This window comes from Chironomus tepperi, unplaced genomic scaffold (assembly GCF_022539635.2).
Source record: "Chironomus tepperi strain 1889 unplaced genomic scaffold, CSIRO-AGI_Ctep_v1 contig_58, whole genome shotgun sequence".
Taxonomy (NCBI): Eukaryota; Metazoa; Arthropoda; class Insecta; order Diptera; family Chironomidae; genus Chironomus; species Chironomus tepperi.
The window spans coordinates 1824011-1835144 of record NW_027226180.1 but is presented as its reverse complement, the minus strand read 5'-3'; the positions used below and the strand labels follow the sequence as shown (position 1 = coordinate 1835144).

General features: G+C 35.8%; 5 protein-coding genes across 5 annotated transcripts; 2 read left to right on the top strand and 3 right to left on the bottom strand.

Moving 5' to 3' along the window:
- Positions 1-1469: 1469 nt before the first annotated feature.
- Positions 1470-2734, top strand: LOC139100404 (cathepsin L-like peptidase). Its single transcript, XM_070653020.1, has 4 exons — positions 1470-1680; positions 2007-2146; positions 2207-2510; positions 2577-2734. Exons 1-4 carry the CDS (start codon positions 1470-1472, stop codon positions 2732-2734), a joined length of 813 nt encoding a protein of 270 aa, XP_070509121.1.
- Positions 2735-5154: 2420 nt separating this feature from the next.
- On the top strand, positions 5155-6465 carry LOC139100272 (luciferin sulfotransferase-like). The gene is made up of 3 exons (XM_070652899.1): positions 5155-5478; positions 5536-5993; positions 6257-6465. Exons 1-3 carry the CDS (start codon positions 5168-5170, stop codon positions 6445-6447), a joined length of 960 nt encoding a protein of 319 aa, XP_070509000.1. The 5' UTR covers positions 5155-5167; the 3' UTR covers positions 6448-6465.
- On the bottom strand, positions 6422-7670 carry LOC139100281 (trypsin-like). Its single transcript, XM_070652909.1, has 2 exons — positions 6973-7670; positions 6422-6737 (listed from the first exon to the last, which is right to left on the bottom strand). The coding sequence occupies exons 1-2, from the start codon at positions 7614-7616 to the stop codon at positions 6593-6595; spliced, it is 789 nt and encodes a 262-aa protein (XP_070509010.1). The 5' UTR covers positions 7617-7670; the 3' UTR covers positions 6422-6592.
- A 197-nt stretch (positions 7671-7867) lies between these two features.
- Positions 7868-9085, bottom strand: LOC139100278 (trypsin-7-like). The gene is made up of 3 exons (XM_070652905.1): positions 8966-9085; positions 8309-8906; positions 7868-8055 (listed from the first exon to the last, which is right to left on the bottom strand). The coding sequence occupies exons 1-3, from the start codon at positions 9027-9029 to the stop codon at positions 7911-7913; spliced, it is 807 nt and encodes a 268-aa protein (XP_070509006.1). The 5' UTR covers positions 9030-9085; the 3' UTR covers positions 7868-7910.
- A 91-nt stretch (positions 9086-9176) lies between these two features.
- Positions 9177-10361, bottom strand: LOC139100280 (trypsin delta-like). Its single transcript, XM_070652908.1, has 3 exons — positions 10260-10361; positions 9612-10203; positions 9177-9374 (listed from the first exon to the last, which is right to left on the bottom strand). Exons 1-3 carry the CDS (start codon positions 10324-10326, stop codon positions 9230-9232), a joined length of 804 nt encoding a protein of 267 aa, XP_070509009.1. The 5' UTR covers positions 10327-10361; the 3' UTR covers positions 9177-9229.
- Between the last annotated feature and the right edge of the window lie 773 nt (positions 10362-11134).

The window sequence follows — 11134 nt, the reverse complement described above, 5'->3', positions numbered from 1 at the left end:
AAATTGATAATTTTTTGTTAATTTTTAAATAAAATTTGAGACTTAATTAAGAAATTTAAAGGTTGAAGCAAATTTATTTGTATACATTTGATATTTTGGAAGGAACAAAACTGGAAAAAATGGAAATGAAATATGAAAAATGAAACATTTGTCCACAACTTGTCAAACTTCATATTTCAACTTTAGTTAATGAGTTACAGTTATTGATATTTTAAGGAGTTTGTATGTGATGTTCGTTGATGCTTCGGTTGCAGTTACTGTTCATGTATTACCTAGTTTAATTTTATTTTTTTAAATTTTTCAATTTTTTTAAATTTTTTAAATTTTTTAAATTTTTTAAATTTTTTAAATTTTTTAAATTTTTTTGTTTTGAAATTTTTTAAATTTTTTAAATTTTTAAATTTTTTAAATTTTTTAAATTTTTTAAACTTTTCTGAATTTTTTAAATTTTTTCAATTTTTTCAATCTCTTCAATTTTTTCAATTTTTTTAATTTATTCAATTTTTAAAATATTTTCAAATTTGTAAAAATCAAATTTTGAATTTTTTAAATTTTTTTTTAATTTTTTAAATTTCTTTTTAAAATTTTAAATTTGAAAATTAGTAAAATAAATATTGATTATTTAAAATTTGATCCCAATTCGATATAAATTTTTACATTTCCTATTCCAAAAACACTATAAACTTTTAATGATGTCAATGGTATTGAACAATTCAATTAAAAGCACATTTCAGGTAGTTCCGCATTAAAAAAAAAAAAACTGTTTTATTAAAGAAATAAATTTTATTTCAACTTCGTGATAAATAAAAAAATATTAGAAATGTATTTAAATAGCTTTGCAGACTTTTCTTTAAAATTAGTTTGTTATTAATATTTAAAGGTGATTGTTTTAGTTCAAATGTAGTGCTGGTGTTGGACACGTCTTGGAAAAAAAGTGAAAAATTATGAAAAATATTTAAAATTTAGTTTTTAAAAATTTAAAATTAAAAAAAAATTGAAAATTTTAAAAAATTAAAATTTTAAAAAAAGTTAAAAATTAATTAAAAATTTTAAAATTTAAAAAAAATTAAAAATTAAAAAATTTAAAAAATTTAAAAAAATAAAAACTTTAAAAATTTAAAAAATTTAAAAATTTAAAAAATTCAAAATTTTTAGAAATTTAAAATTGCAAAAATAATCAAAAATGAAGGCAACAAACCTAATTTTCCACATTCTCACCATCGTGTGCTTAACTAATGCTCACTGCGAAATATTCACTAAAAATTTCCTAAAATGGCAGGTATATCCACCCCTAAAATTCCCATTTTCCACACTCAATTCCAAAATTCTCCCAAAAATTCCAGTCAAAATACCACAAAACTTACAAAACCCAAGCAGCATACAGGAAAGCATTCGACAGCTTCAAATGCAACTATATGATCACTCTACGTCACCAACTCAAGTACTACACATATCGGTCTGATTTCCTCATGAAAGTCAACAGATATGCTGATATTATCGAAAAGTCGTTCCTTAACGGAGCTGATTTTAGTGACGCACCAGTGTCGACAGAAAACGAAGTAATTGTCCAGTCAGAGTCAGAGGTTGGTCCAAGAGCTTACAATTTACCTGCTTATCCAACACCACCACCTAGCTTGGATTATAGGACTTTAGGATATGTTACACCTGTTGAGGATCAAGGTAAGATTGAGATGCATACTAATTGAGCTGGGGTCGGCTGTTACCGACCTTAGTCAGGACTATCTTGGGGTGCCCCAAGTAACCCTTGACCCAGACCTAACTTGCCCTATCCTAGCTTACGATATCTCAAGGTTCCACTAGGCAGCTAAGAGAGTCAGGGCAGGAAGAACAGCCCTACCTACTCGTTGAGAGTAAGATACCTAGGGTAAGGTAGGGTACGGTAGGGTACGGTAAGGTAGAGTACCCCCGATAGGATAAAATACCGGCTCATGCTATTTGCATGCTAGGATCTACTTTGTGATTTTGACAATTTTTGATTTTTTAAGGGTTTTGCGCTAGTTGCTATGCTTTTGCAGCTGTATGTGGAATTGAGGGTCAAGTTGCCAAACAATATGGAAAACTCAACTCAATTTCCTCGCAGAACATCGTTGACTGTTCGGGAAAATATGGAAATGGAGGCTGTTTGGTAAGGCTTATTACTTCGTAAACATTTCAATGACATTTAACCTCTACATCTTCACATTAGGGCGGTAACATGGCAATGTCATACAAATACATCATTTCAAATCCTGGTATAGCAAATAAAACGGCATATCCATATACTGGGAATAATGACACATGTGCTTACAACTCTTCAATACTAGAACAGAAGGTCTTGTCATACAGCTATGTGACTGGTGATGAAAATTATCTTAAAAGTGTCTTAGCAGCTGTTGGTCCACTTCCAGTTGGTGTTCGAGGAAGTTTGGATTCGCTTTTTTATTACGCAAGTGGAATTTATGACGATCCAAGTTGTGTTGGACCGGTTGATCATGCTGTGTGTCTTGTTGGTATGTTTGGAGGTTTTAGGTTAAATTTATGGAATTTTTGAGGTTAAATTGCAAAAACTCTTTTAGGTTATGGAACCGACAACTCAACAAATCCACCAAAAGATTACTGGATAGCCAAGAACAGCTGGTCATCTGATTGGGGCGAAGGTGGATACTTCCGATTGAAAATGGGATCAAATTTATGTGGAATTAGGAACTATGTTGTATATCCGACTATTCTGTGATTATACACATTTTGATTGAGTAAATAAATTCAAATAATGCCTTAAATAAGTAGCTTTTAATGCCTGAAAGCCCCATTTCCTCCCCTATTCCTTTAAATTAGTGGCTTTAAAGAAATGTCCTGATTACTATAAATCCATTTGTTGGATTGCGATTCATATGTCCTTTGTGCATGATGTAGTGCTGAAGTGCTTCCTCAGCTTACTTTCTACGATTACGACCTTCTAGATGAAACTGTATCAAAACAATCTCGTAAGTCAGCAGTGTTGCAAAGATCTGTTTAAAGAACAAACAAGACTTCAGAACAGACTTGATGAAATTCAGAGTCAAGTCAGAGTCAAGTCAGATTCAAGTCAGAGTCAAGTCAGAGTCAAGCCAGAGTCAAGTCAGAGTCAAGTCAGAGTCAAGTCAGAGTCAAGTCAGAGTCAAGTCAGAGTCAAGTCAGAGTCAAGTCAGAATCAAGTCAGAGTCAAGTCAGAGTCAAGTCAGAGTTAAGTCAGAGTCAAGTCAGAGTTCAAACTTACTTACCTTAACAATTAACTTAAAATTAATCTCAAAAAATCCAGCAGCACTAAAAGTCACTTTGTGACCCAATATTTGATGTGAAAATCGCTTCAGCAAGGACAATTGTGGCTTGTGATGGAGACAATGAAGGTAACATCCAACCAGATTAGCCTGAATTAAGAGAAGAACTGAAAATGATAGCTTAAAAGGTCAATTTAACTGTGTACCCTGTTAGCACATAGCTGAGTTGCATTGCAGATCCAGATGAGCATCAAAACAGTACTAAGGAGGTAGCTGAAGCTTCCTGTAAATTGAAATTAGGTATGTTAGTTATTAGCTGGTCAATTGATCCAAAATCTGGCTACAGGACGGTTTGAATCTGGTATGGATTAAAACCAGATCAGAGTCACGCCCGACAGGCGCAGGATTTTTGATCGATTAACCTGACTTGTACTTGACAATACTCACCAATAATCACATCAGGCTTTTGCGTTGTCTCAATTTCAATGAAGAAATTATACGCAAAATACATTATGGAAATGAAAAATGTAAAAACGATAAAGAATAGCCGCGCACCATAGACCTCATTAACTAATGGAACCAGCACAGATATATCGTTATGTCGCTTTATAAACTTGACAATTTTCTCATCAAATTGAGTGTCGGGCTGATTGTGATTCACGATAAAGTACTTGCACTCGAATATGAATGCCTTAAACTCCTCGTGTGACATCATCAGTGACTTGATTTCCTTACTTAAGGCTTTGTACTTCCTGGTGATGATCTCGACAGCCAGTATAAATCGTATACATGCAGCCTTAACAATCAAGTCGGGAAACAACATTTGAGACAGTCGTTGTTCCTTTTCATAGAACAGACTCGGCATGACAATCATGATTGTCACCAAAATCAGCACAATTTGGCAAAATGTCAAGTTTTTAAGATTCTGATTTGTAAAAATTTTGTTTTCCTTGTCTGAGTATTTCCAGGAATGAAACATGGCAAGGATGCCAGTAGAGAACAAAGACAGTCTGAATAAAATCATCATAAATGTTCCAATTTCACCATTTTCCTTAACATAACATCCAAAGTGCATATAGGACATGCCAATGACAAAGCAATACTTGATTATGTGCAGCAACATCAATAAGAAGTTCTCGTAATTGCTGGTAAAGTTAGGGCTCGAAACTCCAAGGAATATTGCTAATGTCTCGAAGTTCATTGTGTTATCTAGTCTTGAACCTAATAAAGTGATTATTGTCTTCCTTAATGCTTCTGAACTCCCTCGATGTTGATGAAATACTGAAAGAGCTTCACGTCGCTCAATATATGCTCAATGCATTTTTGAAAGCGATTTTCACAATCATGGCTCGATCAGGAACATTAAGTAAATTAATCGTGGCTTACAAATCACCCCAGAATGCCAGTGTGACTCGGATGTGGGGTGATATGAGACAGCCCTTTATAAAGTATATTTGTCGATTTCAGAGTTGGTAATTGATCAACGGCAATGGACTAAACCTGCCGAATATCATCTACAATCGGCAGTTAACGGTGACCAGCTGTTGTCAGAGACGCCTTGCATCGGCAGCCGATCAGTTATCATTGACTGTTGATTGTGGATTACCTGAGAGTTGACCTGATTTTCGGTTGTATCTTATAGCTCGTCTAAAGCAGAAGATCTGCAGTTTTAGACATATTCTGTCCTCATATGGACATGCTTGGGTGTCCGGCCTTAATTTAGTAATTCTTTTCATATCGAATATTGATGTTTTTCGGTTACATAATAAGGAAACAACCCCCTAATCATACACCTTATCTTATCAAATTTTCAAGTTGTTTTTTGACAATTTTTGGTATTTTTTTGCTTCCTATCTCAACTGTGATTTAAATGATAAAACCCTCAGTGTGGCTTTATACTTCAAAATACAATGACTGACAATTTTATCGTTACTAAAGTTCGTTCTGACGAGTTACTCTGCAAAGAATTCAAAGATTTATGTGCAATAAAACCAAAAGATCCAAAATGGTCAAATTTTCCAGCATGGATGACATTTGAGTCTTTTATTGATGATATTGAGAGAGTTAAGTCCAATAAAATGTACGAAGATGATGTGATACTTTGTGGATTTCCTAGGAGTGGGACGAGTATGATGCAGGAGATGATTTGGCTCATAATGAATGATTTTGATGTTGAGAAGGCTAAGGCAGTCCAAAGAGGAATTCGGGTACCAATTATTGAGTACATAACCTCAATTTTTACATCTAGCATGAAAATTAAGCTTAATTATCATTTCAGGTTCTACGATTTCTATCAATCCAACAGACATGAAGGACCGTACCCTAAAATTGATGACTTACCAAGACCAAGAACCTTCAAGTCACATATGCCTGTACAGCTCCTTCCAGATGACGTTTGGATCAAAAAACCCAAACTAATTTACATATATCGAAATGTCAAGGACGTTGCTGTGTCCTTTTATCACTTTTCTAAGGATTATTACAATTATCCATACACACTTGATGAATTTTTGCAATATTTTCTAGATGATGCGATTGAATCTGCTCCATATCGTGAGCATGTCCTTGATTTCTTGAATATTCCTGATTATGAGAATATTTTGTATCTTACTTATGAGTCGGTGACAGGGGACATGGATAGTAATATTGATAAAGTTGCCAGGTTTTTGGGAAAGGAAGTTAGTGAAGAGAATAAGGAAAAGCTGAAGGATCATTTGAACTTTAAGAAGATTAAAAGTAGGTTTAGACACTATTTGAAATGACACAAGCCGGTTAATTGGTCAAAAATCCGGTTCCAGGACAACGTGACATTGACTTGGCGTGGGATTCGATTTGAATTAAGAACAGCGTGACTCTGGCATGGTGTCAGTCATGCAAAGCTTTCTTGGTGTCAGCCACAACCTGCCAGAGTCACACCGGCCTCATTCCGGATTTTAGATCAATTAACCGACTCGTGCTTTTCAAATCCATTACTAATTCTCTTATTTATCCATATAAAGGCAACACAGGCTTCAACAACGAGTCATTCTTGGAGAAAATGCGTAAATTGAATGGAGCAACTCATGAGTTTGCAGGTCATGCAAGACAGGGAAAGTCAGAAGCATACAAATCTGAAATGTCTGAAGAATTCATCAATAAGTTTGATAAATGGATGGAAGTGAAGCTTGTTAGTGGATTTAATAAAAAATGAAAGGTTTTATTTAAATAATATACAATTTTTTTAATAAAATGATGAGGGGTAGTTTGCCTCATAACCCTCACTCCCCTTCAAATTTCCGTTATTTTGTGATCGTCAATCCCCTCAAATCGAATGGCCAAAATGCAACAGTTGATATTTACATCATCATAGCTTGACTGATGAATCCCAAAAATTCAGATGTTCTTGCATATGTTCCAGGATATCCATCAAATGCGCAGTAACTTCCACCAGAGACAATGCCGACTACGAAGTTGTTGTGAACCAAAGGACCGCCAGAATCACTAAAATTAGAAGATAAATAGTTGTTATTTAGTTTAGATAGTGGATTAGGATGGTTTGGTCAGAGGAATAACTAGGATAGGGGCTGGTGCGGCTACCTCTATCCTTCCTTAGATCCCGGTTTCCGATGCTTTGTTCGAGGCTTCCCAGTGACGGTCTCGGAGGACCCACAACCAACTTTTCTCCTAGATGCACCCCATCATTTTACCATTCTAAATAATCTATATCAAAACTCACCCTTGACAGGCATCAACACCTTCCTCACCAGCACACAACGATGTGGCTCTAATATTACCATAAATCCTTCCACATACGTCATTTGGTACATATGGAACTATAACTTTTTGAAGTCTTTCCGGTGATGATCCTTGCCATAACAATGCACCCCATCCACTGACCAACAATGGAGTTCCACTACGGAAGCTCATTCCTCTTGGTGGAAGTCCAATTGGCATGACTTTACTGCTGAATCTTAATTGAGTACTAAGCTTAAGAACTGCAACATCGTTGTATAATCCAGATCGCTGATATTCTGGATGAATGATGATGTTTCGGACTTGTAAAATTTGACCTCCTTGTGACCTTAAATCAGATCCAGCACGGACTGCAATCCATTCAGGTAAATCACCATCGACACAATGTGCAGCTGTTAAAATTGTGTCTTGATTAATGATTGAACCGCCACAAAAGTGACCGCATGTTGTTCGGCAGTAACGAAGAGACACTTGATATGGAACTTCCTCGATTGTTGCGTTGGTGCCGCCGACAATTCTTGGATTACGGTCGGATGGGACGTAAAAGTCTGGTGTGATGACTTTTTCTGGAATTACGTTGCCTTTAACTGCAACTATACAGCAGATGATGAATATTGCTAACTTCATATTGAAACTGTTCCTTTTTGTTCGATAGCTGAATGCTAAATGATCCAGTAAGTCATAATGGACTTCAAAGTGTTCCTAATTCAGCACCATAAATAACCTATTTTGATAAGTTTTTGATTAATTGTGGTAATAAATTGGTATTTAAGACTCTAGACAATGTGACTAAGAAGATTAAAATATCAACAAGCCAAAACAAACATTAATCATATGCTTGATAAGTCTATGATATAATTATTAAGTACTAGATAAGGTTTTATTGAATTTTTTTTATTAATTTTTAAGATTTTTTGGTATTTACATCATCATAGCTTGACTAATGAATCCTAAAAATTCAGATGTTCTAGCATAAGTTCCTGGATATCCATCATATGCGCAGTAGCTTCCACCAGAGACAATACCTACTACGAAGTTCTTGTGGACTAAAGGACCGCCGGAGTCACTGTGATAAGAAGGAAAAGAAAGGTTAATGTTTAATATTATAGTCATTAATAGGAAGGAGACAAGGATTAAGCCGCATCCAGGATCATACTGGAAGGGTGGAGGACGGTTGGTATGTCAATCCACGTACCCAGAATGGCCACAACCAGGTTTCATCGCAACCAAGTTTCACCACAAATAGATTTGACCCCCAACCCCCTACTGGATACACTCCTTGCCTTATCCCATCCAAAAAATTCCAACCAAAAACTCACCCTTGACATGCATCAACACCTTCCTCACCAGCACACAACGATGAACTTCTAATGCTGCTGTAAATCCTTCCGCATTCATCATTTGGTACATACGGCACATAAACCTTCTGTAATCTCTCAGGTGCTGATCCTTGCCATCTTAAATTACCCCATCCACTGACCAATAATGGTGTTCCTTTACGGAAGCTGATGCCTCTTGGTGGAAGTCCGATCGGCATTACCTTGGCGCTGAATTTAAGGCTTGATGTAAGCTTGAGAATTGACACATCATAGTATGATCCAGTGTTGTTGTAATCTGGATGATTGATGATACGTCTAACTGGAATAATTTGACCTCCTTGACTTCTTAAGTCAGATCCAGCACGGATTGAAAGATGCTCAGCACGAATCGTTCCAACAACGCAGTGAGCAGCAGTTAAGATTGTGTCGTGATTAATGATTGATCCACCACAACGATGTCCGCAATTTCCAGTATTTGGATTGCAGTAACGCATTGAGACTTGATATGGAACTTCCTCAATAGTTGTGTTGACACCGCCGACAATTCTGGGGTTTCGGTCATTTGATGGGACGAAGAAGTCGGGTGTGAAGATCACATCTGTGGAATGAGAGATAAAATTGATATACTTAGGACATGACTTGCTTAATCTTCCTTACCATCGTCACATACAACTACCCCAAAAGCTACAAAACAAAAAATTGCAAATAATTCTAATTTCATCCTCAACTGCTTCCTTCTAGTCCTAAAATCTATAAAATACTGAAGTAAAATCAAATTTTGCAATATACTTAATCACTTAAGATAAGCATGAGTATCCACTCTTTTGATTAAAAGTACCAATCAATTCCCATTTGAGAACCAAGATAATGTGATTTAAAATCTTTATAGATTACAGCTTTATTTCATGATTTTTTGGGTATCTACATCACCATAGCTTGACTAATAAATCCTAAAAATTCAGATGTTCTTGCATAAGTTCCTGGATATCCAGCATAAGCGCAGTAGCTTCCACCAGAGACGATGCCAACTACGAAGTTCTTGTGGACTAAAGGACCGCCGGAGTCACTGTGATGGAATTAGAAAGGAGGGTTAATGTTGGAAAAATGGGGAATTTATTTGGGTCAGGAGTGTAGTTGGGGTCTAGTCCTATCCGTCCTTCCGATGCCTAAACCGAGGGTTCCTATTCACGGTCCCGGAAGGCATTTCAAGAGCTTTGACCCCAAAAACCAACCCCTCTCCCAGTAAACTCCTTCCTTGTCCCACCAAAACCAAAATCCCCATGAATTAAGCATCACTACTCACCCTTGACATGCATCAACACCTTCCTCACCAGCACACAACGAAGTCACTCTAATATTTCCATAAATCCTTCCACATTCATCATTTGGCACGTATGGAACATAAACTTTTTGAAGTCTCTCAGGTGATGATCCTTGCCATCTCAATGCACCCCATCCACTGACTAACAATGGAGTTCCTTTACGAATTTTGAATCCTCTTGGTGGAAGTCCGATTGGCATAACCTTGGAGTTGAATTTAAGGCTTGATGTGAGCTTGAGAATTGACACGTCGTTGTATAATCCAGAACTTTGGTAGTCTGGGTGATTGATGATTCTTCTAACTGGAATCAATTGACCTCCTTGATTTCTTAAGTCAGATCCAGCACGAACTGAAAGATGCTCGGCACGAATACTTCCAACGACGCAGTGAGCAGCTGTTAAGATTGTGTCATGATTAATGATTGATCCACCGCAACGATGACCACAAACTAAAGTTGTTGGATTGCAGTAACGCATTGAGATTTGGTATGGAACTTCCTCAATTGTTGTGTTGACACCACCGACAATTCTTGGATCGCGATCGGGAACGTAGGAATCGGGTGTGAAGATTATTTCTGTGGAATGAACAAAATTGCTAGTTTTAGGGCTATGACTGCTTATTTAGCCTTACCATCTTCATCACATAAAACTCCACAAACTGCAAAAATGCTGAAAATTAGAATTAATTCCAGTCTCATTTTAAGTTTTAACTTTCTTCTTAGAGCACCAAATGTAAAATGATAAGTATGAGTTTTTGATAGAAATTGCCAAAGATTTGGAATTTTTTGAACAGTCTCAGATAAGGTATAGACGCTTACATTGTGTGATAAACTTTGATTAATTGGAACAATCAGATAAGAATGAGTCAGAAGAAGGAGAGTTAAGCTAAGTTGCGTAGAGACATAGGTGTTAACATGAGGGCGTAGTTACACCTGTTTAAGAATTTAATCCTTGTATAGGGTCAAATTAGCAGCAGGATGAGCCAATCCTTCGGCATCCGACTTTTTTTTGAACAAATTTTCAATTTTCTTTCAATTTTAATGTTTTCTAGCAAGCAAAGAGAATACTTTCGTGGTTCAGTAAGACAACCACTACGGTACCTAAAAGCGGTCCCTTTGCGTGATTGGAAATGCTTGAAAGTATTAAGGTGCATTTTAAGTCAAATTTATGGAACAGTTCAAAGTAAAAATACAGTAAATTTAACTCGATTTTCCTTTATTTATCATCAATTGATTCTGTTCCTTGATTACACTAATATATATTTATTTTTAATTTTATTAGTAAAATTGGTTCTTATTTTGTATATTTTTGAACATTTTTCAATATTGTATAATATATTCATCAAATCAGAGCTCGAACTCGACTCGGATTTTGAATAAAATCGAGTCGACTTTTCTATACAAAATTCAAGTCAACTTCATGCTTTGTTTCAATTATAATCAACTCCAAAAATATTATTAAATGCTTATTTCTCATACTTAAAGCCCACAGCGACATCTATTGAAA

Coding starts and splice junctions, on each gene's coding strand:
- LOC139100404 (XM_070653020.1), top strand. CDS start 1,470: ATGAAAGTCAACAGATATGCTGATATTATCGAAAAGTCGTTCCTTAAC. Junction 1,681..2,006: donor TACACCTGTTGAGGATCAAG/GTAAGATTGAGA, acceptor TGATTTTTTAAG/GGTTTTGCGCTAGTTGCTAT. Junction 2,511..2,576: donor TCATGCTGTGTGTCTTGTTG/GTATGTTTGGAG, acceptor AAACTCTTTTAG/GTTATGGAACCGACAACTCA.
- LOC139100272 (XM_070652899.1), top strand. CDS start 5,168: ATGACTGACAATTTTATCGTTACTAAAGTTCGTTCTGACGAGTTACTC. Junction 5,479..5,535: donor ATTCGGGTACCAATTATTGA/GTACATAACCTC, acceptor TTATCATTTCAG/GTTCTACGATTTCTATCAAT. Junction 5,994..6,256: donor GAACTTTAAGAAGATTAAAA/GTAGGTTTAGAC, acceptor ATCCATATAAAG/GCAACACAGGCTTCAACAAC.
- LOC139100281 (XM_070652909.1), bottom strand. CDS start 7,616: ATGAAGTTAGCAATATTCATCATCTGCTGTATAGTTGCAGTTAAAGGC. Junction 6,738..6,972: donor GGTGTTGATGCCTGTCAAGG/GTGAGTTTTGAT, acceptor TTCTAATTTTAG/TGATTCTGGCGGTCCTTTGG.
- LOC139100278 (XM_070652905.1), bottom strand. CDS start 9,029: ATGAAATTAGAATTATTTGCAATTTTTTGTTTTGTAGCTTTTGGGGTA. Junction 8,907..8,965: donor GGTAGTTGTATGTGACGATG/GTAAGGAAGATT, acceptor CTCATTCCACAG/ATGTGATCTTCACACCCGAC. Junction 8,056..8,308: donor GGTGTTGATGCATGTCAAGG/GTGAGTTTTTGG, acceptor TTCTTATCACAG/TGACTCCGGCGGTCCTTTAG.
- LOC139100280 (XM_070652908.1), bottom strand. CDS start 10,326: ATGAGACTGGAATTAATTCTAATTTTCAGCATTTTTGCAGTTTGTGGA. Junction 10,204..10,259: donor AGTTTTATGTGATGAAGATG/GTAAGGCTAAAT, acceptor TTCATTCCACAG/AAATAATCTTCACACCCGAT. Junction 9,375..9,611: donor GGTGTTGATGCATGTCAAGG/GTGAGTAGTGAT, acceptor ATTCCATCACAG/TGACTCCGGCGGTCCTTTAG.